We start from the raw sequence: 26,566 nt of genomic DNA, 5'->3' as shown, positions 1-26,566 counted from the left end.
TGGTAATCTATCAATATAAGCCAACTTCAATTGGTCCCTCAAGTAATAAAGGAGTAGATAAACCCTTACTACGACAATGCTGACAATGACTGTAAAGTTACCCCATTGTCAAGGTTGTCAGTTGTCCTGGCTATAGCAAGTACAATATTGTTGCAAAATTTTAGCTGCAGCAACTTCACCAAGCAGAGGCCCTCCGACAGAGGTTTGTGAACGTTAGATTGCACTTTCTCTTTGCTGAGCCAGAACTATGGCACAAGGTGCAGACATAAAAAGAGAGCTAAAAAGAGGCTGTTTTACACTAGCAAACGAAATGAACAACTTCAATTAAACCACACATAAAGCTTCAATATGAGAGGTCATTTAGCAGAGAACAACAATCTATATGAAACAGAGAGAGGTCCACACAATGAGAGAAGGCGGTGCTATGTTTATTACTTCAATAACAAAATGCATAGAAGCACCCGCAAACATAATTCACATCAGCTCCACAAATAGGCCCAGATTTAAAAAAAGTCCGCAAAGGCCATGAAAAAAAAACAAAAAACAAGATATATATATAAAAAAACAAATATTGCCAAGCACCTAGATAGGCCTTGAGCCTAGAAGCTTGAGCGGTGGAATCAACTAATCTCTCATCCTTTACACTGTGACACACAAGTTATCACACAGCGGGCACTAAAGACACCACAAAGGATGCATTGTTTTCTGTGGGGGCATGCTTACTCCTTTTGAGGAGTAAATGCATCACCTGGATAATGGATAGGCTTACTCTCATTTGGGAGTAGAAATAACACTCAGAAAGACAACCTAAACTTGACACAATAGTCGAAGCTTCGGCAAAATACAGTACCTGAAAATACTCTCTTAAGGGAATATTCTTCCTCGCACATGACCATGAGACAGGGTTGGCCAGCGAGCTATATTAGCTTTCTCCCTTTGGACAAATCAGTATGTGTGGGTACGGGGGCCCTAGTTATGAAACCGTGCAAAATAAATAAACTCAGAAGCAGCATCAGCGACGGTGCTGGCAATGACATCTGACCTTGGCTGTGAGTGGAAAAGAGCAGTCGGAAAGTGCTGGCCTCTTCAGCAAAGTACCTAGCCATATGCCCCCCCCCCCCCCCCCTTCCCCCCCCCTTCATCTCCTGGTGACGCGGTTACCTACCAAGCCCTAACAAGACAAAATGAAATTACATGCAAGTGCCTCTATGCTCAGGGCATATAAAATGCATGCTTCAATTGACCACTACAGGAGGCACCATGCCAAGTTACTAGTGCACACTGTTAACATCAGAAAATAGAACAACTATATCACCATGCAGTTACACCTCTAAGCAGAGCCTCCTAGCAGTGATTACAGCAATGAAAAGCTTCATCAAAAATGCTGCCGGAACACGTATTAGAAATGGTTCAGGAGTAAATGACGCCAGATACAACCTGCCTGTACAAGTTGCAACAAATTATAAGTATCACAGTTCACTGTTGCTCTGAAGAAACGTGTTCCTCCGCCTCTGCTCATGAAGAACTGCTCTGAGGTGCTCAAAGCAAACACCAATGACACGGGTGAGCCGCGTATCCTACCCACTTTTGTTCCCAAGACCTCTGTTTCAGAGTCCTCATACGAGTGCCACACAAGTGACAAAGGGTCCACTGCATTACACGAGCCCATAAAGGAAACTGGCAGAGCTCATCAAATGAGTGTGTTCCCACTAGACCACTGGAAGTGGTAATGAGACTCTCATTGCAGAACCAGGTGCTTTGAAGATATGCGGCTGACACTGAGAGCTGAACAGTCTTGAATTGACGCACTGGGTTATTCACTTTTCTTACCCGCTGCTATATTTATGGAAAAACCTGAAACCTCCAAAGAATTTAAAACACGTCTGGCATCTAAAACACTTTACATCCATTAAAAGTCCCATAAAACGGCGCAGAAAATGAGCATCCTCACATATAATTCCACTTTAAAAGCTAAAACTACAGAAGCCTCCAAATTGGTTTCTGCTGAATTTGAAATCGTGTATCTACTTTCACTTCAGAAGCTTAGAAATGCACGTGTTAGATCCAACAATCGATGCGCAAACTGCCCTGCACGTAGCTCAAGTGCCAAATGTTCCCACTTCTAAAGCACACTGCTGGGAGTTAAAACTACGCAAGTAATCCATGCAAGATAACAAGAAGAACAAGAGGCGCGCATCCATGCAAAGTACCACACGTTTGAGAGAGCACGGCACTCAAGACTTCAACTTGACGCATTCAAATCGGAAGACGGGTACAAGAAGAGGACGCCTACATGAATCTCTCTGGAAGGGAAGAGACACAGCAGTGAAACACTAAACCTAATTTCCTTTGCATTAAATCCGCAACCAAGAACAACAGTAGAAAAACAATGCCAAGAGCCGCATTCTGCGACGATTCGGTTTAAAACTCATTCTTTAGCCTCTTTACTGAGGGAAGCTTAAACTAATGTCCTCCTGACTTTACCGACCAAGCATTGTAAATCATCAACATTGAAAAATGAATTCGGAAAATGAATTGTTACAGAATACCGCCCCAGATATTGGACCTTTACTAGGAGCATGCAAAAGTGTAAAACGAAGAAAAAGAAAGAAAATAGACAATGTGTTTTGCAACAGACATGCTTTCAGTGGACTTTGCGACAGTGAGCATAGTATACGCTGTAGCTCTTCATCTAAGAAAGATGCATGGCAAAGCCCAAAGACACCTGGAACCTTACACGTGCACAACAATGACCTATGCGTGGTCCACTACACAAGTGAGGAGTCGAATATTTTCTTCTGTCTTTTTTTTCCTCACCGAAACGTCTCGTATAAAACATAAGCGCTCCAAGCCCATGCCTTCTGGACCTCGGTGTGCAATTACATAAAGGCTGCAGCATGCGGAAAGATTAGCGCCTACCCGCACGGCCTACTTCCAAAGGAATGAACGGTACACGCACTGGCCAATGTTGCCAATCAAAAGGTGTTCTGGGTTGCATGAAAAGAAGGTCCAAGACGACAACAGCTTACATACAGTCTGCACACCTCACGTCCGTCTCTGAAAGGCGGCTCCACTCGCAAATACAAAAAAAAAAAAAAAAAAAATGTATCGGGAAACGCCGGCGCAGTTCCAACGAGAATTAGGAGGAAGACGACGACGGCGAGAGGGAATGGAAACCGAGGGCGCTGAAGAGTTTCGTCTTTATCCCCTGCGGTGGCTGATCGGTGCGCTGTGCATTCGAAGCTGAGGACGGCGAGAGTGGAGTCGAAGCATTGGCAGGAGGTTGCTGAGCCGGCTTTTGTTTGCGCCAAAATGTGGGTTGTCAGGTGCAAGCGTTGCAGCAGCCAAAGTTTACCACAAGGGTCAAAGCAGAGTTAGAAATACAGAATGTTTATTGAACGCATAAAGAGCCACGACGTGTTTTTTTTTTTAACATTGAGCGAATGCACATTCATTTCAGTAAGCCGTTTTTGGATGATCACAAGCAATGAAAATTCCAAAACGGTGCACCCCGCAGGTTTTTAGATAGCCACAAAAATTAAAAAAAAACAACAACAACAGCAACATTATATTTTCAGTGGTGAAAGCCAATGTTTTTGTGGGCCGCAGATACGAAAGGTGTGCACCAAAAATGGTCATACGAAGAGATTGAATCGAGAGCGAAATTTTTCGCAAGTCAGAGCACATGGCATCGAATTTTATAGGACATCATGATGTAATGCAAGAGGCAAAAGACCAAGAGCATTAAGCAGTTTTTTTTTAGAGGCAAGAGGCCACGTTTTAAAAAACAAGGCAGCCAAATGAACAAGATTTGTTGGTAGATTGTAATGTAGGCAAATATTGTTTTAAGTATGAAATGAAAATAAAAATTTGATACAGTTTCCAGGGCACACAGCACGATTTGGGAAGAAGGGATGTTTAATGATTTGGGTGAGGGAGTGAACGGCACGAGGTTAGCAGGAGGCAAATGAAATGTGTTCACAAGGTGCAACGATAGTGGAGGGGGAAGGGATGAGAGGGAAGGGAAGGAGAGAAACAAAAAAAAAGAGAAAGGATGGAAGCGATTTGCATCAAGTTTGTATGCGAAACAAGCAACAAAACGTGTGGAGGGGTGAGAGGAGAAAGAGCAGTGGACGGGAGAGAAAAAAATGAATAAGAGGGAAAGAGAGAGAGAGAGAGAGAGAGAGAGGACAGGAAAACAAATGATAAGGAGAGAACAACAACTCAAAGAAAATGGAACAAAAACAAAGAAAACGACACAAGAAAACGCACACAAACACCAAACAAGAAAGTAGGCAGTAATAATAATGGTAAAAAAAAAAGGAAATCAGTGCGATGCAGTGAGGGAAGAGATACTGTTGCATTTGACACACAATCCCCCGAATCCAGCGCCGCCAGTGAATGCCGAAGCAGGTAAGCTGAGCAAATACTACCCTGAGTTGGTGGCAAGCACCCCTGCCCCTCAGGAGGGGCATTTGAGGTGCAAAAAATATAAATGAATAAATGAGGCCTTATTGGTTCTCATCCCACAGGCCCGATTACCAGAAGAGGCCCTCGTCTGATAGGGAGACCACCAACAAAAATGTTCCACCCACAAAGCTTTTCTTTTTTTTTCTTCTTTAACACAGCCAAAACTCAAAACTGTTGCCTAAAGGCATGAAAAGTCTGCAGTGTATGCGAGGGCAACCCCGTTGCTGGTCGGAATGAAAACCAAGGTTCAAGCAAAGCACAGCCACATTTTTCCCCAAGCAGCAAATGATACCACCTGAGGCAAACATTGTCCTATCACCAACTGAGCCAGCCCATGCCAGTCGGAGCTCAAAGGTAGCCAGAAATTGGCTCAAGCCTTTTTTTGTAATACACGTGACGCAGACGAGAGCAAAACATCAGTTTGACTATGCAAGCTATATCAAGCCATTCAAATTAAGTGAGTACTATTTAACAGCAGCATTGTACTGTTCCTGAGTTGCAGACTGCAAGGACACAAGTGCGGATGACTCTTTTTAGCCAACCTAGCAAATGCAGCTTGCAGGCTGGAATGATTGGAAAGCGTTCTTAGAAAGTGACAAATGGAAGCACTTAAACTGTGGCCAACTAAATAAGGTTTCTGGTTCTAGTGCAGGATGGGAGAGTTACCGCACTGCAACAGCAGGGTGACTTGGGAAGAAAATAAAGGCTACAGGGTGGCAATATAAAACGAGCCATTTTGTATGATGCCTTGCCATCAACATTACTGCAAATTACAAGGACGCACTCCCCAAACTCAGCACAGCTACAGGAGAACTGCAAGTTGTAACAAACCACAGTGTAAGCACTGGACAACGGAATGCTTTAGGCGGCATTACGGATGAGTTGAAGTTGGCTTGTATCGATAGATTACGGCTTCTTTGTGACAGAGAAACCACTATCACCAGAAACGGAGTATTTATAGGCCAGAGGAGGCATAAAACGAAATGTGGCCGTCGCTCTTGCCGAGCGATTTTGCAAGTAAACTGTGTGCTTTGACATCGGATTCTCATCTGTAACCTAGATGCTTGCACTGTCATTTGCTTCAAAACAGCAGCAACCAATACCTGGTATTGATGTGGCCACATTTAATTCTCAAAGCATGTTTTGAGGGGACTTCTATGAAACACCCGTACCCTTGCTACAAGCATGTGTGCTGCTTCCTTCAAGTAACTGCCTTATTAGGCCTTGTGTCACGTCACAACTTCGCGTGACACTAGAGCTGCGAGAAAAACTGACAGGATTAGGACCTGACCAGAGTCCCTGCGCTATCTCTTTTCACTAAATGCGAACACAGCAAATATCCTCTCTAGTAAAATCACTCAGACTGTCAAACATCTCTACCACCTATATCAACTGCTGGTGATGCAAAGGTGCTGCCTGGTAATTATGCAGCTATTTACTTGCTAAACACAAAGTGTTACTTCAGAAGAAACACACAGAAATGCCTTCCCTCCTTTTATTATCGTCATTTTTAGGTAACTTTTTTCATTTTCCTTGTCACACTCTCGATGTTGTTCATGTCTTGTGCAAGTACCGGATGCTGAATGTAACGCAATCTCGATTACAGTGTCTGCCAAGCAGTGCATCTCCATTTCTTGCCAGCTCTGCGTTGTGCTCCACACTGCTTAGTGCGGTGAACGTCACCAAAACACTGGCCCAACATTGGGACTGTGTTGGCAATGCCTGGCTCTGCATAGGACCAGTAAACAGCCGACACACTTCAATATTGGGCCAATGTTTTGTGCTCTTTTGCTTCCTTGCATTTCGTTGCACGTTTACTCTCCCTCCTTTTGCAAATGACTGCACCACATTCTTTCCACGTATACAGCCAGCTCCTCTTTTTTTTTTCCCACACACCTCGTGTTTTACTCCACAGCTGCTGTCTCAAAGGGTGCTGTTCTGTCATTTTCGGGATCCATTTGCCTCTGAGCGTTCACCTCGTGATCCTCAAAGTTCCGCGGGAAGTACGTCACTACGACCAAACACTTTTTACTCTAACCGTTTCTTTACTGAAGACGGCTTTACTATGAATTAAGAAAAACGTACAGTCACCTATGAAAAGTGAACAGAGACTGTGGTTTCACTTTACCACTTCAAGGTTCTACAGTACGAACTCTATCCTCATGGACACTTTTCTGCAGCCTTGCAATCAAAGTTGCAGCACCCCCGCCCAAGTCTCCCTCTGATAAAAGAACATGATTTTGAAGACAACTTTGACGAGGCCAACAAGTTCACGCAAAAGATTCCGCCTCTTGTTGTGCTCAACAAAGGAATGACACTTTGAATTGAACAGGGAAGTGACATAACCCTCGCATTTGCTAGCCAAATGCCTTGTGCAAAAACTGACACAGGGACAAAGGCACCCTTCCCTCGCCTGCCTAGCCTTGGCTTACAGAACTAGCCGACCACAGGTATAGTTAGGTCTGTTTTGTGCGTTATTGCTGCACCCTGTCGCACCACATCCCCCCAAAATATTTTACTTCAGGGCAAAAGGAATGCAGCGTGTTATTGCTAGCTGTGAAAGCACAGCCCGCATGGATACCGAGAAAAACTGTATCCAAATTTCGCTCTCAGTAGAGGCTCTTACTCACTGTGTTCATGTTTGTTCAACAGAAAAAAGACATCTACAGTGAGATTATCTAATTTAAATGCTGATCATTTTTACTATTTTGCAACACTCGATTAAAAGTAGTGCAATGAGGATCAAAATAGAATCTGCAGCCGCTGTTCGGAAGCGAAATGCAGTGCAGCCCAGACTCGCGAATGCACGTGAAATTAACTGCCTCGACGTCACTGCAGTTTACTTGCTCAAATGTCGGCGCTGTGACACCTGCATTTCATTTCGTGGCCTAGTTTTGATTGAGAGTGGGTGTCATAGTTGCAGGAACGTGGTAATCTATCAATACACGCCGCCAACTCCTCCCCAGGCTCTCCCTCTCTAATCCACATTACAGAGACTAGTCAGTTTGCCCCAAACAAAGCAATTGCGGGGTCTGAAAAGATTCCCGTGCCAGGAAAGGCCTGGAGCACACTTCCGTGCAGATCTAATTTCCCAGTCTGGAAGAAGGGTATATAATCAATGCCACTTTTGATCTAACAAGGAAAAGATTCTCAAAGATGAACAGGAGTGTTCACTTACACCCCCAAAGCAATATTCGCAGGTTTGGTGGATGCTATGCTGCTTTTCTACATTAATAACGAATAGCCCAATCATGAATTTCACATAAAGATGAGGTTGATAGGATAAGCACAATTCCATTACCAGTCAGAATTTGACTGGATGAACGCAATCCGACAAAAGTTGTTGGGTTGTGCTCCTTGTCTCTTTTGTACGCATTCCGTGTTCGCCCAATTTGTTCTTAATACAAGCCATGAATTTCAACTTGACCAGCGAGAAATATTGCTAGGCTATGTTCTACAACAGCAGTTCTATGGAGCTCCAGAGTTCCTTAAGATGCTTCAAGGGCCATTGACTACCTAAATCAATCCACGCATGCTCAAGCATGAGCTTTCAGTTTGCTCACTTTGTTTTGAGACAGACCATACTACTACAACTGCCTCCACCCCAAACTCCTTCGAGGAACTTTACACTAATATGATCTCTTTCACACAAACATTACATAAGAAGGGACAGGACTGAAGACAAGCAGCTTGACTACTATGAAATATTAGAGTCCTTGCTACAAGCACAATGTGCTGATGCCACCTACATGCACAAGGAACCTCTTCCCCAGCACCAGTTATCTGAGACAGAATGGCAGATCCCCCCCTAGTGGAGACGCATTTGGGAACCCTTGCTTTAGTGTCATGCACTGAATGCTGTGGGCTGATTTTTGGTGGCTTACATCATTGCTGTCACATATTTTATAAGATAATTTGTCTAAACATGAGTTTTCATTGCTATGATTAGTCGTATCATCACTGCTAAAAAGAATGTCCGCATTATTTTCTGCAAACCTGCGCTAGTTCCTGGTGACAACTCTCTCGGACACCAGGCAACAGAAAAATAAAATACCAGTGGCTGAAGTTATAAGAATAAAGCTAAAACTGGACGAAGAAAGGATACAGCTAAAATGTTAGAACTATTCTTGCCATCTGTGAGAGAAGTGTCCAAATGCCTGCGAGAAGTGTTAAAGACCACTGTTTTGACTGCTTTGGCAACATAGACCTGCTGGTCATGGGCACTGTTCTCATGGTTTAGCAACCCGATGGGGAGAACTGCATGATAATTTTGATCTTATACTCCCAGTCAAATATGTATGGTTGTGCAGTGAAGGCTAGGCATGATAAGGAAAGAAAGCGCCCTTTGTTTTGGTTCAACTTGTGGAAGGGTGAAGAGAGCAACTTAGAGGAATGGGTCTCCAGGGCTACTGAGGCACAGGCACTCTACTTATTGCATGGGGAAAAAGGCCCACTTCCTTCCCCTTTCCTGCCCAGCCTAGGCCGCAAAGCTCCAGAGAGTTGACCTGGAGTAAAGAAATATTCCACTCCGTGGCTTCTGGTTGTTCTGCTGGCGTTCATGTGGCAGCAGAAGACGCATACACCACTGGGAATTTTACAGCAGCAGACTGAACCCCCAACCCAAGTTTGGGCACTTGATGAAATCCACAGAATTAAGAACTACAGAATTATAGATTACCGGCTGAACCTGGACAGAAGTGCGGTAAGTGCAGTCGTTAGGAAGTGATAATCAATCAATGCTCTGATCTTGCACGGTGAACGAAGTATATACATTAACTGGCAGGTATGTGATAACATGGCTTAGATAAAGTGTTCAAAAAAATATGTCAGTTTCAACGGTGACAGAGCTGGAGATCTGTGAAGACATTTCAACCCCATAAATGTTTTGGCCCACACATTAATAAACTGAGAGTTAAACTGCGGCTCATAACGACGAGGGCAACTCCTGTGTGCTGAGCTCACCTATGCTTCACACTCCGAAGTGTAGTTTTTGGTGAACAAGAAATATTTCTTGAGTGGGCTTTTTAAAGCCCATGCAATGTCAAGCTGTGTAAACATTAAGTCGTAGTGGACACCTGCTCTTTTCCGGCACCAGTTATTTGAGACAGAAGGCAGATTTTAATCAACGATTCTGAGCAATCAACAACTCCCAAAACTCACTGTCATAAAGTGAAATGAAATAAGATGAGTGAAACGACAAGACGAGCTCTAGGCTGCGTGGGGGTAAAGCGGTTGTAGTCCATGATGGAGTGAATCACTCTGGAAAGGAGTCTCCAGCCCAACATCTTAATCTGAAGTGGCCTAGTTATACATGCTTTCTAGTCCCAGGAGCAAACAAAACGTGTTCCGGATGTCCGAATACAATTTCTGATCCTGCATTATTACCGCACTTGAAATTTACTTAAAACCCCGGAATATTTGCGTGGTATAATGGGGTATTACAGTAGATAAGGGGTGCAAAGCTGACACGGGGCAAAAGGCAAACTTACTTAGCATCGTGCTTTCACATCACTCAGCAGCAGTTCACTACATCCGGGGTGTCAAAGCTTTCCACTTTTCCTTGCACCAGACAAGGCGCTCATGCTTCTTTGATCACCTTTCGCCACAACACATACGGTGCACTTTCCCTCGTTAACCACTAGGCATTATGTGCAACGAGCCAGCAGTGCCGAAGAAGAGAACGAAAGAAAGCGGGATAGAGAAGGGAAAAGAAAGTGCACTCGAGCCGCGTCCTAAGGGTGCTCATGGAACTCCCAGCTGGAGGGAAGTGAGAAACCCCCAGCCAGATGAAGCAGCAACTTAGCGAAACATAAAACACTTTATTGCAACCGCTTAACATGTTCCACACGACACGACCTCAGCTGCCGGAGAAAGGCATTCGTGGCACTTAATAGTGGGTGCACAGGTAGATGCCTCAGTGCGGTAAAAAAACAAACAAAACACAACAAAACTCCTCGAACAAAATGAACAGTGCTAAAGATTTTCAAGTTCCACTAAAAATAAGAAGAGTACACTCAGCAGGAGAAAAACAAAAAATAGCTGCATACACACCCTGGCAACCTTTTAAAATTGCATAGAAAATGTACACCAGTACAAAGCCTTGCACCTATGAAGCTAGCTTACCGTTTGCTCAAAACCAGAAATGCAAGAAAAGGAGAAGAAAACCCCAAAAATCAACACAGACCCCTATAGATTGCATCCGGCTCCATAGAAAGTTTTCACGTCTCCACATCCTTAAAGTTAACACTAAGTAGGGTGTAGTTAATGTAAAAGCAAAAAGTTAAAAATTGGCAGTAGCGTGATGCCATGCATATACATGAGCATTAAACCTGGTACTTAAATTCTAAAAAAAAAAAACTTGTATAAACTTGGCAAAATGTAGAGCAAAAGCCCTGTCAGCGCAGATAAATAACCGAACAAAACTCAGACCCTGTCACAGCTTACTTGCAAAGGCTTAATCTCAAAGTGCAAAGCTGGAAAAAGACATCAATAAAACACGCGCCCTGCCATACCTAAAACAATAACTGCCCTCACATCACAACGGATCACAGAAAGCTCTGGACTACAAAAAAAAAAAAAAGCTTGCAACGTAAAAAGCAATACTTGCTTATAGGAACTTTGGACCTCTTCTATCACAGTTATGTTACCATTGTTAAAATTATCAAACGAACCTCACATCTGGCGGTTGTGCCTCAAAGGCTGCCTCACTTTGCAGCTCTACAGGACTCACTGAACACCAGAGTGATTTGAGGCTGTAAATGCACCATGGAGTGGCAGTGTGCTCTAGAGGAAACTGCCACCAGCTCGCAATGCTGGCCTCGCCCATTATAGCGTCCCACAATGGTGGATGGCCTCAATGAACCGAACTTGCAGTCACGGATACTTCTTGACACTCCAGCTACATAATACAGAAGGCTAAACAAATGAGCAGTTGTATGCAGTGCTATGCACTGACCTGTGCGTTTATACCGACTGCGGCAACACTAAACGCGAACCATAACACGCTTTTCTCGGTTAAATCGCGCACTTATTCGCACAAAAATTCAGCACACAGATAGCATACAACCGTCTATCGTTTTTATTACCAGTATGGAAGGCATCTTATGGGTCGCCAATGCTGCACGACACGGATTTTGAATGAATTCTGATCGAATCAGACAAGGACATCATCCAAATCGATATTAAAAAGGATAGACGGTTGTATGCTATGAGCTAAATTTCAGCGCGAGTAAGCGTTATTCAAGAGAAGCATATTACGGCTGACATTTAGCATTGCAACATTCGTTACGGGGCCTTCTGAAACGGTTTGAATCAGTTTGAATCAGGGAGCGAGCCATTACAATGCTTGCCTTTTGATTTTCTTTTTTTTTTTTAAAACCGACCCAACTTTCACTAGCAGCTGCTAACAACGGACGACTGGCGGGGGTGCCCTTTTTGACACTTGCGACAGTAACATTTGATGTGAAAAAACATGATGTCCTTAGAGTAGGCTTTTATGCTCGCATTAGTAACTAGTGTTCACATTTGCGATCCTTGGTCTGTATTCTAAGGTTACATTGTTATTGAAAGTGTCGACATCTCCCTGACCTCAAGTCACCTGATTGGTGGAAATGGCAGAACTAGAAGTTGCAGCTGCTTCCAGTTCTGGCATTTCCATCAATCACATGATTGGAGGTTGGGTAGATAGCAACGCTTTTGATAATGATGCAAACTTGTAATACGGACCCTGCACTGCTATTATAACCGTCAACTACCTCTCAAATTTACATTTGAAACAAAATTACCCACTAGTGAACAGTAATCACATGGATTAAGTTGCGTCGCCAAGTGTCCAGTGCCACAAATGGTAAGTACAGAGTCTCCACGAGCAGCACGCCCAATCAACTGCGGTGTTCAGTGAAGCCAGTGTTGCCTGCTGAGGTGGGCAGGACCGACAGACAGTGTGTGCGTGAGAGAGAGAGAGAGAGAGAGAGCAAGGGAACTGGAGGAGGCTCAGAAGGAGAAGAGTCCCGAAGGGCTCTGCCACCGAGGCCAGAGCTTGGAACGGCGCCGAGGCCACACACGGCGTGTTGGGGTGCCCCACATGCAAACGGCTGCTGGTTGGTGCTGCTGCTGCCACCGCTAAAGGAGAGAACATGGCGCTCGCCAGTCAGTGTCTCAGCCGGCAGAAAAACCCCACTGCTCTGACAGCAGTTATTGGTCACCTAGACTTGCACCGAGACTTCAGTGAATGCTGCCCACAATGGGATTATGATAGCATGTGCTTATGAATAGGCAATAATGTATTCAAGAGTAATTTATCCGACGGCAATCCTGCTCTGGCTCTTAGAATGGGTGGCTGTGCACATCAGCAATGCTGAGCCAATGCCATAAAACTTGGAAAAACACGACCAAACCAAAACAGACCGTTAACCGCCAATTCGTCACAATCCTTAGTACCATAGATTACCAGGCTTTGCAGAATAGTGGAAATCTGGGCCAGTGGGTACATTGCAATGGGGGAAACCAGTCAGAAAGGACAAGCACAAGAGAAGACACGTACACCAGTCGTCGTGGTGTACGTTTCTTCTTTTGTGCTTGTCCTTTCCGACTGGTTCCCCCTACATTACTAGGCTTCTGTCGTAAGAGAGGTTTTGGTAGAGTGTACGCAAAAGCCCACGACGCCACAATAAAATTTTTGCACTCCAAACAGGGTGCAAGAAGGAAGCGCAGCTACCGGTCAGTGACCGTGCCCGAGTGGTCCTCCTCACCTCATCCTGTGGCTGCCCATCGTAGTTCATGCTGTCGAGGGACTCACGCGAACCCCGCCGTGAGCTTGACTTGCCGCTGCTACTCGGCCTCTTGTCCTTGTGCGTCGAGAAGTCCAGATAGGGCATCGAGCGGCCGTGCCGCTGGTCCAGGGCCTGCGCCAAGAAAATATGAGACGGTCAATGAACATTTATAGTTTAGATGAACCAAAAAAGAAAACATTTTCTAGTGACAGCATTGATAGAACACATACGTTCATAAAGAATTTCAGGCAGAGCAAAATATGGTTTTCAGATATCCTTAAAGAAGAAGTCTTTAACTTGATGCTAGCCTAATGCCAAGCAAGATTAAGAACATGAAACACTGCAAGAGTATTTAAAGTATGCTGACATGACTAACTATGAGCAAGTTCAAACATAATATGGGTGATTTAGTGCAAGTCTCCAATGTCAAATTGTTTTGTTGTCAGTTTGTGCACAGAGTTTAACATCCCAAAGTGACTTTGGCTTTAGAGGGATGCCAACCCCCTGGGGTTCTTTAACGTGCCCTCACATCGCACAGAACAAGGGCACTTTGTATTTCTTCACCATAAAATGCGGCCGCGGTCGAAACCAAGTCTCCCAGCCTAGCAGTCAAGCATCCTAGCCACTGTGGCAGGCAGACTTCGGGTGTGCTTGGTCTTAAATAAACTATGCAAGCCTGAATATAAGAGTGCTCCACCAGTTGCTGGTTTCTACATTGCATAGAGCTCTGTGTTGCACAGCAACGATGAAGAAGTGCTTTGCAGTTTTGGAGGATCTTGGACTTTTGTCCTTTAGCAGCTACACACCCTGAGGCTCCTGCATCTAGTTCCTCCTATGGAGACTTTGGGACTTTGGCCAGGCAGCTATAATAATCAGCCCAATACAGTGAAACCTCGTTATAATGAACAGTTAAAAAATCGAAAAATAGTTCACTCTATCCATAATTTGTAATATAAAATTTCGTAGAAAATACATGCAAGAGCAGCAAAATTCAATCAGAGAAGGCACAGCAACTCGGAGGGTGCCTACTTGGGTCACGTCCATTTATTTACGTGCAAAGAACTGCGTCATCGCAGCCTGCTTTCTTGTGTTGATCGCGTTCCGTATCACGCTCTGTTCCACAGTTTGCAAACACACAAAAACGGCAAACCCACTACTCTCAATAGCACTGCAGTGGCGGCGCAGTAAATCCAATGCAGCAAGCGCTTGTGAAGTCGGAATGTTCTCATCGTCTGCAGGGTCAGCCTGAGCTTCGTCTGTGCGGAATGTTCAGAAACTTCCATAGCGATTTCGGCATCCGTCAGTACAGCCGTGGTTGCCGCAATATTGTCGTCGCCTACTAAATCCTCTACAGTCATTGTTGCGGACATGTCGCCAACAAAACGCGAAAAATCTTTCCAGGCCTCATCGAGCTTGCAGAGCTCTGCTTCTGCTTCGTCGGGATCGTCCCCATCGTCACTTGGTGCAAGGGCCTCTGCTGGAACAAAACCTGCGTGCCGAAAGCAGTTGGCAACATTTCGCCTTTGACGCTGTCCCGCGCTGCTCCCAGCAAGTCGATCTTCCAAGTTCTGCTTTATACGAAGCTTCACGAGAAGAGTGTCAATCAGTCTCCTCTTGTAAACTGCCTTGAAGGCCCTGATTTTATCTCGAGCTTGGTCGTTAACGTCAGTGCTGCTCTTTTTTTCACGTTCACCGCCATCATAGCACTATGCACACCTGCGCACCACACTCCACACGATGACCGACGCAGCCTCCATCAAACGCTATGACGGCCACCCCGCAACGCCGCTGCTAACACTAAAATGCGCAAGACGCAAAAACCAAAAAGGCAAAAGCAACATTCGATCACGCCGCCGCCGCCGCTGTCAGTGATTGTGAGATGCGAACGATTTCTCATAGCCTCCGAGATCACCTCCGCGCGCGTGTTTGAGCGCGTGGAGGTAATCTCTGAGACCATGGATTTCTTTGGCTGTCAACTCTCAATGCCGTCGTGGCATCTGTGGTGCTGTCAGCGCCTGCGAGGTAGTCCTGAATGTTTGCTGCGCCGCACAACACACTTGTAGTGCAACGAAGCCTGCCTCCTGCTATTAAAGTGAGGTAGTGCTTGGCGTCGCGAAGTTCGTAATATCAGTTTTATGGCGAACCGTGTTCGCTATGCGAAATTAAAAATACATGTGTTTGACAAAAATATTTCGGAAGAGTTCGATATATTCAATAATTTGTTATATGCGTGTTTGTTATATCACGGTTTGACTGTATTAGGAGTATGTTGGCAACGGCCAGCCCTACACAGGCTTGGTATAAGCCCCGTGCACCACCTCTAAGGATGCCATTGAAAGCCGCCTACCAGTGGATGCAGGAAGCAACGGCGAGGCACAGTCCCCGGCTGTCCCATTGCTGCCGCAAGTGTGACAGAAGTTCACACACGTAATCTGCTGTTTGTGCAGGTGCGTGGTGATTATTTCAACGCCGACAGCATCCAAAAATAAATTGAATTGCTCCAAAGTGGACTTCTGTCCAAAGTCATAGTCGGAATTTCATCCGAAGTGGGACCGACCCGACCCGCGTTCAGGCGGAATGCTTGCCGCAGACAATCGCCACCAAGACCAGCTACGCCATAAAGCTTATCATGAGCATTAACCCTCGTTTTATGGTTTATAATCAATATCCAGCCTTGCACTGTGTTTGAAGAAAAACCTGATAAGTCGAGCTTTCCTGGAATTCAACATGGTGCTGTTTCGTGTGCCCAATCAAGCGGCCGGAGAGAGGTGAGTGGAACATGTGGTTTGGAGGCACACTTATCTACAGAAAAACGTGCTCGACTAATACGAAATAACTGGCACCGTCTTTACTAAATTTGACACGATTGTAACGTATCATTGAAATAGCGAGAGCCCATCGTTTGTAGCTCAAACCACGACTATTTTGTGTAGCGCTAGTTTTTGGTGCGACTGCCTCCCCGCATGCTGTCCCCCTCTCGAGCTTTATTAGATACTGTAGTGGAGAGCTCCGCATTATTGGACCGTCACCACGGCAGATGAAAATTGCACACAATGTTTGTGACATTATTTATTACTGGTCTTGAATGTAAGCTTAAGAAGCGAGTGCGGCAACCCCGGCTGCTCAGAGGTGCCCTCTTACATTTTCATGTCCTATCGCCCAATACTGGCTAGCCCAAATTTTTCATGATGTCTATTCGCATAGCTTGTACATGTCGGAAGTCACGCTTGGTATGAAACAAGAAGACAGCTGTAATGCATTCAGTGACTGTTTGACCTCTTCAGCTTTTCTGTTAAAGTTTGCATTTCAAATGCATTTTTTTCTTGCATGGCTAGCATCACAGCATTTTTGTCTCATCTGTAACAGGTGAAACGCTTCGTCTGAAAATTTTGTACCATGCAATTGCCTAACCTGCACTACCTAGGTTGAAAAAAGAGCTGGAAAACCACCAAAAATAAAGTTACACTTGCTACTTCTTAGATGTTCCTCCAGTAGAAAATCTGTAAGCTGTTGCAATATTGCGAGTAGGTATGCTGGGTTCTTCGGGTCATTTTACTCGTCATTAACGAAATGCTGGCTGCACAAACTCCCCTCATTACTTAACTTGGAAGGGATGCAAACGTGCGTCCAGCAAGCTTCAAGAGCTGTTAGTTACAAAATGAGTCCCGGCAAATGAAATATCACAACTGTCAAATAATTTTTCAGCCAAAAGCGTCCAATTTAGCTACAAAAGGGAGGGTTAATTAAGGTGAACCTAAGTAAAAGTCGCAGTTGGGAGACAGAGTTAGCACGCAACCATCGCAAAAGTATGTGTGGCAAAGTTCTATTTTGATGCCTGTTAGAAACAGCATTATTTGCACAAACAGAGAGCTGCACCATGCCACTTGGCAAGCGCACGAACTGAAAGATGTTCTACAACTGAGAACTTAAAGAGCCAGCTGTGCACAATCTAGGATGATTAGCATGCACACACTAGCAATGCTTCACAGCTCGTGCTTCATATGTGTAAACATAGATGCGCACAAAGAGTTCCTAAACCATTGATGCATGAAACCTGGTGCAATCCATGTTGCGATTCAATATTGCCACTACAAGTTACTAGAATTACCCTTGATACCTCTCAGATGTCCCTGGCGTCCAGAATCTGTAAACAATCGGAAACCTCCATGATGCGCGGGACGTATATTGCCAACATAATCCAACATTGGACCAATGGTTCATGCTGCCTGGGTCTCCTGTTGCCCAGGAAAGCTGTACCGGCAGGGTGACAGCAATCAGGAGAAGCAGCTTGGGCATGGGCCAGCACGTGACACGTTTTCTGTCATCTCCCGTGGCCTCTGTCCAGGCAGTGGATGATGGGCATTGATGGTGATGAGCGATAGTAGGTGTACCCAGATTCTCAAGTGCAGCCAACAGTGGTCCTCCATTGATCAGTCTTTTGAAAGATGGACAAGACGCGCAAGTGGCCCATGCGCGCAGCTTGTAGGGTGGTGGTGTTCGGCAGTATGTAATGGCTAGCAACAGTGCGACTCAATCTGGGGTGGCGGAGTGGCTGTAATGGGTGCCAACGTGCACACTGCTTGCTGCATTTCATGGATGAGGCCAAAAAATGTGGTGCCCTGGGGCTGTGCTGGGGTCGGCACATATTTTGCGACCTAATTCCACACTAGCACGGTCTTTCTGTGGAAGGTGCTGTCGTTTGACCTGCACTGGTGGCAATAATAGGCACAGCCGTGTGCTGCTACCGGCATGTGCGCACGTCGACAGACTTTACAATTGTGGTTGCTTCACTAATAAACTAAGCTACTGTTGCTTGCGGACTTTGAACAACAGAAACAAACAACTGCTTCCTAACACCCTTCATCAAAAGGAGTGTTAATTGTCTTCTGACATGGTCAGACCCATCAGTCAAAACAGACACTTCACTGCTTTGACACACATCGTGAAGCTTTTATTGGAGTGCTATACTTCATTCTATAGAAGCAGCTCTTTTTCACTGCAAAATGTGCCGGTGAAAAAGCATGAAAGAATTCAGCATTTAATGTGTGCCATATTTCAGAGGACGGAATCGTGGTTATCAAACCATGTCCTTGCAGAATCTTCTAGCGCAAAGTAAAATGGCACAACTTGGTGTCGATGATCCAGGCACTGAAGACGGCCACCCAGTAGAACTACTCCAACCAATTCTCAACATTCTACTACGACGAAAGCTACGAGGTTGAGCGGCTTAGACGCTACTTGGAAACACATGCAGCTTGCGCTTCGCCACTTAGATCAGCCGGGTGAGACTGCACGGCACAACGACCAATACCAATAAAGAGATCGGAATATTAGATCTGCGAATGTGACGAACTGAAGACGCTTAATTCAGGAAGGTGTGGGAATGAAAAGCAGTGACTGACACCAACCCAAGCGCCCTGGCTGCCACAGTTCCAGCAACAGGCCTTTGAGCTGGGAATGAGTAAAAAGGTGAACTGGCCTACAAAACATGCCTTTTTTTTTTCTTTTCTTTTTTTTTTTCTGCGGGCGTGCCTTTTGTGCAGCCCCAAAAATTACTTCGCAGACTCCCGTATGAGAACCTGCAAACAGGGCGTAACATGAACATCACCCAACTGAGAGGAGGGGGAAATGCAACGCACCTCCTTGCGCGCCCTGAGGGCACAGTCTTCCAGTGTCTCGGCCGCTTCGTACTTGCCCTGCCGTCGGTAGAGGGCGCCCAGGTTCTTCAGAGTAGTTGCCACCGTTGGGCTGGAAGAGGTATTCATAGGTATTCAAGATCACTTCTGTATGCAAAACTTTCCTGTGCCCTTCACTGCTATGTTTCACACAGTGATTACATAATATTTTGAGAAGTTCCAGGAAGGAAGCCACCTGTCTAAGTGAGCTGGGTGAAAAATGCACCATTCGAGTTTTCGTACCGAGAAACAATTTTCTTTTTGGCACGTGGAGCTAAGAGCATCATGCTGGCAAAAGGCATATACCAGACACGTCTAGGCCAAAACAATCTGAGACTGAAAATAGACCCACAAATCACATTTCGAGAATGATTTTGTGAAAGAAAGAAAAAAGAGACGGCTGACACAGAAGCAGCGGCTGTACATGGCAAATACTCAGGATGCAACTGCAATCGTGAAATTACCACTGCCAAGTGTGAAGATAGAGGCGTCAAGTTTCCGCAATGCACGATTTCTGTGCTTCGCTTATACAAAGGTTTTGTTCATTTTGAAATAAAATTTTACGGCCCCAAGTAAACATGGGGCACAGCGCCGTCAGAACAACTTCTTAAGTCCTTAACCAGAGAGGTGGAAGACCCACCTGTCCACTTTGGCTGCCTTGTGCCAGCCGCCGTACTCGCCGTAGGGGGCGTTGTCCCGTCGCTGGCTCTTGTTCTCCTCGCGCTCCTCGGCCAGCTGCCAGATGGGCTTGTTGTCGCCCGAGACGCAGCCGAACTCGCGCTCGTGGGCGCGCGTCAGCACCTGCTTGTAGAGCAGCTCGGCCTCCTTGTACTTGCCCTGTTTGAGGTAGGCCGAGGCCAGGTTGTTCTTGGTCTTCGCCACATTCGGGTCGTCAGGACCTAGGGTCCGCTCGTAGATGTCCAGCGCCCGCTGGTAGTAGCGCTCCACCTGGGCACAGATGGTCGTCAATGCACCCGAAGTCATCGCACACTGCGACATTGCAACTAGCGTGGAAAAACACAAAGGACAGCGACAAAAGGTACCGACGGGACAGCACGCCAGACTTCAACTGACGTTTAATAGGGCCCAATGTACTAGAAATGAGTATGATCATGGAAGACAGTTGGGCTAGTTGGTGTGTATTCGTTAATGACTGTGACATTGCCCATTTTGTCGCTGTCCTTTGTGTTTTTCCACACTAGTTGCAATGCCGCAGTCATTAATGAATACACACCAACTAGCCCAACTGACTTCCATGATCATCGCACACTCCGCCAAAGCAGGCGTCACAACAGCCAGGGCCATCAGTTCCCCACGATTTCGTGGCTTACGCGAAAAATTTAGCATGCAAAGTTTTTAGCAGCTACATTCTCTTTCTCTTTAAAGTGTAAGTTACAGACATCAAACACTCCAATGGGAATCAGATTAACTAATCACCTTAACTCTACTAAAGCCTCGAACTAAAGTGCCACTGATGCCTTAACATGGTTGCTCTCTGCTCAAGCAAGCTAGCAGTTCAAGTGCAGCGCCTCTGGCAATGACACACTGACACCATTCGGTGGGAGCAGTCCCTATCATTGCATTTCTTGCGAAGAATTTTGATAGCAGTGGCAAAAAAGCCTGTGACTGATGGCGCCTTTAGCATTAGTGTCCACCCCAGGTGAAGAAGCTGCTGGTGCTCATGGGTTTGACACTGCAAACAGGTGGCGTGATGACCCACGTCACCAATCCCTTTGCAACACACCGTTCCCCACATCCCCCACCAGCCACTTCCCTCTCCTACACCTCGCTCCCTTAAATTTCCTATTCTCCACTTTCCTCCACCCTCTCTTTGTATTTTCGTTCTCTCCAAGCCAGGTTTTATATTTAGAAACCAAAGACATGTCGTGCATAGGTTACAGCAGTGCTGCAAGTTAGTGCAGTTCTGGAAAACATACAAGCAACAGCATTCAATTTTTAGGGGCCACTGAAGACAAAATGAGGTCCCTTAGAACAAGCCATTGCTTCTTTGTAGTGACCAAAAGCTTTGTAATGACTAAGTACAGCGAAAGCATTTTAGAGGTGCGAAGTTGTTTGTAAAAAATTTGTGAAGCGGCAAAGGCAGGTTTGAAGAGAAAAAGCACACGCCTACCACCTTGCATGACCCCAATAACGTCTGACCCTCAAATTGGTCAGACCTGCACCGTTCCTAACCGCACCATGTGCTTTGATCAAGTTTTTCAATATAATTTTCCAATCATTTCCAGCCTCAGTTTTTAACAGTTGATAGAGGACAGATGAATGTCGCTCAAATAGCCAAAAGCAGAAAAGTGACATATTTTGTTTTCTTGGACAAAAAATGATGTTTTTGACCTGCTTCAGTTCAGCGCCATCACTTTGGTTTGTTCCACCCACAATGCAATGAGATGCCACCTTAGAACTGTTTGTGTGCAGTCGGGGAAAGAAAATTAAGCAATGGCTGCTCACCTCTTCGTACTTGCCCTGGTTCTGGCAGAGCAGGGCCAGGTTGTTGAGCTGTTTGGCCACATCTGGGTGGTCCTTGCCCAAGACCCGCTCCCGGATGTCCAGGGCCCGCTTGCACAGGGGCTCGGCATCGCGGTATTTGCCCCGCTTGCCATACAGCACAGCCAGGTTGTTGAGGGTGGCGGCCACCGCAGGGTGGCTCTCGCCCAGCGTCTTCTCCCGGATGGCCAGAGCATCATTCAGCAGGGCCGCAGCCTCCTTGTACTTGTTCTGGTCCCTGCACAGACCATGAGGGCACGTCAAAGAATGGTGAGCAAGCACCAGACTCAGTTCTCTTCAGCACAAGCAAAGCATGCACTATTAATTAAAAAAAAAAAAAAACTAGTGTGCAGAATGAGGACAAATGCATAGAAAAAACAGGACAAGCGCTAATCCTGTCTGTAGTGCCCGTTCTGTCATTTTCCATGTCCTTGTTCTATGCACTACTCTTTTTAATGAATTATGACACACTAACCAGTCAGCTTTCTGCTTTCATGCACAAAAGCATGTCCCCTTGTGACATACCACCCACCATCAGTTCCTGAGCATAAGGATGCCATTGCCTTGCCACAGTGTTGTACGCAAACATCATTTCAAAGACTATAATTTTGAAGGCACAGTGCAAATGCAAAGTGGCCTTGGTCCATGAATCTCTGGCGCACCGTGAGGCTAGCGGTGCCATGGTTGGCTGGTCACTTGCCCTTCTACAGAAAGTTTGTGCAAGTGCTGTGGCCCTTACATTAAAATGTAAAAAGCTTTAGCTCATTAGAAAAAAAACTATACATTTAAACTGAAGTAGAAAACAATGCGGCAAAATCACCTTGTCTCAAAGCTACAGAGACTAAATGCACCTTTCACTCTGCGGTAGCATAGAGCCCCTCAAAAAGTTTGCTGATCCTGCTCTGTAAAATACCGTATAGCAGAATAACACTGTCCAAGTCATTATTACGCCAAAGAGAAACTAGTACAGCACGAGTGTAATATGCCATGAGCGTCTCAAAAGCTGCCCTGCCTGTTGGAAGTCCCAGGAATTATGGGCAGGCTATGTCTCGGCACCAGTTGGTGTCTGCTTTTGCAATAGCACTTGTGTTTTGATGCCATACATTGTGGGGGTTGTTGATCACTTGTGAATTTCCGCTCACAGAGGCTTTCAGTGATTCAAATGAATACACTTCTGCGCAATTGGTTGCTGAAAAACTATTATTTCAGAGTCAAGGCAGAACTGCAGCTGAAACTGTAACTTAGGCCAGATAAACCCAAACAGCAACCACGCCGGGAAAGCCCTGCCCCCATAAACCTTGGTTGCATAGTCACAGAAAGGTGTCCCCAAGTAATTGATGAATTTTTCATAAACTGAGCTAAAAGAGAGCATGCACGGTCACGTCTAGACCGACCAAAAGGGTGCCCAATGCTACCTGCACGTTTCCACCCTCAGAACGCCAACCTAAGGAAACAAACTCCTTGCATTATTGGTGTTCGACACTGTCCCTGCCCCCGATGCATGAAGCTATCGCAACAGAGAACAATAATACATGCAACCACAAGGCGGCGACGGATGCGCAATGCTCTTCCCACGCCTTTTTTGCTATTTCCTGTTTTTTTTCACTGCTTTTGACCATAAGCTGTTCAGTGCCATGTGATGTGACATACTAAAGAGCTAAAGTAGCGGAAACTGCTGTGTGTGTCACAAAATGTGCCGACAGCACTGGAGCGCGGTGCATTATGTCAATTGTGGTCACCTACTGTGATTGCAAACATTCCTCTCACATCAGCTTGCATTTTACCACCGCGAAAGATTCCTATCATTCGGCCAGATTTTAAGTAACTCTGCACTTGCAAAGCGATGAGCCATTGTAGAAAGTTTATATCAGGGTCAACCACTGCAACACCTTAGCTACATGGAGTTTTAAAATACAGTAAAATCACATTGATTTGACCACCAATAATTAGAAGATCTAGATAATCTGAATTAGGAACGTGGTCCTGGCCAACACCCATGCAAATCTATGACTCGGACATGGGACTTCTGTTATTTCGGATTGGCAATCACTTCAACGTATGACGCATGCAGTAAGGGGTGACACCCTGACATCAATTGCATGAAAAAGTGTTGTCAGCGCACTTCACGCGCATCATGACAGGCACGACAACGATCGGAAGTGACCCATTTTCGAAACATAGCTCACGCGCACAGTTTTCGTTTCACTTCCCTTCACGTCATCCCGCAACTGTGATTGGATGCAGCTTGGCATGTTCACTGTTATTTTTATTTTAATGGCGTCATGCTGTTCTAAAGTCTGGCCGCATATCCCTTGCAAGTAGCCAGACGCTGCTTCCGGAACGCTGAAATATGCACTGGCATGTGCAGTTTCACCGCACTGCACACTTCAGCGCATCTACTATGCAGCGAAGCATCCTCAAAACCTGATGGGGCTGTTTCGTGAAGAGGTACCACTGCTACTGCGTCGCACTGCGAAAAGGTTAGCGGATGTCCCAACAGTGCTTATACAGTAAAGCATAAAACAGGGAGAAAACCATTGTTTTTGCATAGGCTTCATCTCAAATGCAGACAGTCATTAGATAAAATTACTGTAACACAAATGGTTTTTGGCTGTCGTTTCATGCCCATTCAATAATCCAACTTGTTTTTTTTGTTCATGATCTGCATATGAATCTCCATTGTAGCATTCAAACTGGAGAAATCTTGCTAAGGCTTTCGACAAAATGCCTCACAAACACTTGATACTAGGAGTGTGGGAATACCGAATAGTGCCTCTCGAATCGAATCAAGAAAATAAAGAAAATAATCCGAATATCGAATAGTAACAAATATATTCAAACATGTGCTGAAATGCTTACAATAAGTTCTAATGCAAAAAAGCAGCTGCTGGCCATGATCCCGCAACAGCTTTTCTCGCCTGGACATGACAATGTTGCTAGCAGTAGAAAATAGTTTTTCACTTAGAACTTTGATTTCCTGCTGCGAACTGGCTCTCGAAGGCACCACTCAAAGGGGGACACCTCTCTTAGAACCATTTCTTTTATTTATGGGTAGATTTTCACCACATTTGCACCATTTTTACACTTTCTTGTGCCGATTCCAAAACTGCAAACTGTTTTCACCTACAGTGTAAGCTGTCTTTTGTTGGAGGAAGCATGGCTTGTAAGCATTAGATCTTCTGGAGAACATTTCTATATTTAAATGATCTAGAATCCCAAAGGACTGAAGTAAGGCATAAATGGGTATTCTAGGATAACTTGGACAAAAGTTACGGCTTGTAAAACTTTCCAAACTTGCCATAAATGCACTGTAAGCAAGAAATTCGCATCAGATCACACGCAAAATCATAGAAGCTGTCCACATTCTAAAGCTGAGACAAGATTGCGTTAGCACACCCTCGATAGCACTAACGAAACCAGAGAATATTTGAGTCCTGCACAGAGTAGTTTTAATGTTTAGGACTCCGGATTTTACATCCTTTAGCTATTAGTGGCCTTTTGGCATTGGCTGTTTTCGGTATTCTGCATTTAATGCCCCTTTTGGCTTTTATCGCTTTTAATTTTTATTCTGTACTGTGATAGTCAGCACTTCAGCCATCGACATGCACCAGTGCGTTGTGCGACGAAGACGAAGAAGAAGTACGCTGGGCTCGCCGTTGCAAGGTCCTCTCCTCACAGCTCTCCATCTGAGCGTCAATAAACGCCCCATTACAATTGGCGGAGGTGCCGGAAACGATCCCATTCAAACTGGAACTGCGAAGCCGTACACTACCCTCTACGACCTCCATGCAAGACGAGTCCACTTCGGCGCTGCCGGCCGTTCCACCCACGATCATGTGTTCTGGCGTCGTGCGCCAGCGTGACCCTTGCCTCTTCAGTGGCACGGCCGACCAAGATGTCGACGACTGGCTGTCATCGTATGAAAGAGTAAGCAGCTACAACAAGTAGGATGACTCATATAAGCTCAGTAACGTCAAATTCTATCTGACGGACGTGGCGAACCTCTGGTTTCGCAACCATGAGGCTGACCTGTCATCTTGGTCGACATTTAAAAAGAATTTCGCGGAAGTATTCGGCCGCCCGGCAGTGCGTAAGCTTCGTGCCGAACAACGTTTACACGATCGTGTTCAGCGCGCTGATGAGACCTTTACCAGCTACATAGAAGACATTGTTGATCTCTGCAAACGAGTCGACCCGGCCATGCCGGAAGCGAACAAAATCCGCTACATCCTCGAGGGCATTTCTGAGGACGCCTTCCAGATGCTGGTAGCGAAAGATCCCACCAGCGTTAGTGAACTCGTGAAGCTTTGCCAGAGCTACGAGCTCCGCAAGCGGCGCGCTTCTAGGCGCCGCTTCGGTGTGTGCGACGAAGGCGTAGCCGCATTAGCCCTGGGTGGTTCGCCAACTTCTGAAGGGAGCCCGCTGAATCAACAGATCAAAGATTTTATTCGTGAAGAGGTCGCACGTCAAATCTCACTCCTTCCCCATTTTCAAGACTCGGGCCGCCTCGTTCCTGAACTGGCTCCATCTTTGGCCCCTACTATACGCCGTGTCGTGCAAGAACACGTCGCTGATGTCTTGCCGTCCAACCCCGTGCTGCCGCCTGTGACGGCACCTCTCACGTATGCCCAAATAACGGCTAGGCCACCACCTTCGCCCACGTCTGGCTCCTATGTGCAGGTCCCTGCCTACCGTTCACCGCCGCATGCTGAGCCTTCGTTCCAAGCCCCACCCTCAAGGTTCCGCCCACATCCTATGAAACCTTGGCGTACTACGGACAACCTTCCGATTTGCTATGCCTGCGGTCGGCCGGGCCATGTTGCACGCCTTTGTCGCCAGCGCCTCCAACCTTCACAGCCTGACATTCGACTTTACCCGTACGATACCGACTCACGCTCGCAAATGATTCCGCCCGGTTCTCAATTTGTCTCACAAGATCGCCAAACCTATGCCACTCGTCGATCACATTCTCCTCGGCGCCGATCGCTTTCTCCAATGCTGCGACGTTCTAACAACACCGTTGAGGGAAACTAACAGTCGCAGTTCCGGGGGCAAGAACTGCGCTTGTTTCGAATTCCTCAAGTCCTCCGTGTCATCCCGCTAATGTTATCAAAGTTTCTGTAGAAGGCGCCACAGTTCTCGCTCTCG

The 26,566-nt window shown here is 45.9% G+C and overlaps 1 protein-coding gene across 5 annotated transcripts in view; it reads right to left on the bottom strand.

Moving 5' to 3' along the window:
• Klc (kinesin light chain) overlaps window positions 1-26,566 on the bottom strand; it is a 129,352-nt gene that overhangs the window by 19,887 nt on the left and 82,899 nt on the right. For 3 of the 5 annotated variants that reach the window (XM_084580536.1, XM_084580537.1, XM_084580540.1), the window contains exons 4-7: window positions 21,383-21,656; window positions 19,557-19,864; window positions 18,881-18,989; window positions 13,221-13,373 (exon numbers count right to left, since the gene is read on the bottom strand). In XM_084580536.1, coding sequence (XP_084436662.1) covers window positions 13,221-13,373; window positions 18,881-18,989; window positions 19,557-19,864; window positions 21,383-21,656 — 844 coding nt within the window. Of the gene's footprint in view, window positions 1-1,135; window positions 3,296-10,274; window positions 12,592-13,220; window positions 13,374-18,880; window positions 18,990-19,556; window positions 19,865-21,382; window positions 21,657-26,566 lie in introns of those variants that run through there. The other 2 variants (XM_084580538.1, XM_084580539.1) reach the window with 2 other exon arrangements.

Source organism: Amblyomma maculatum, chromosome 10 (assembly GCF_055883805.1).
Source record: "Amblyomma maculatum isolate TAMU_Amacu chromosome 10, ASM5588380v1, whole genome shotgun sequence".
Lineage (NCBI taxonomy): Eukaryota > Metazoa > Arthropoda > Arachnida > Ixodida > Ixodidae > Amblyomma > Amblyomma maculatum.
This window is presented reverse-complemented; position numbering and strand designations above follow the sequence as displayed.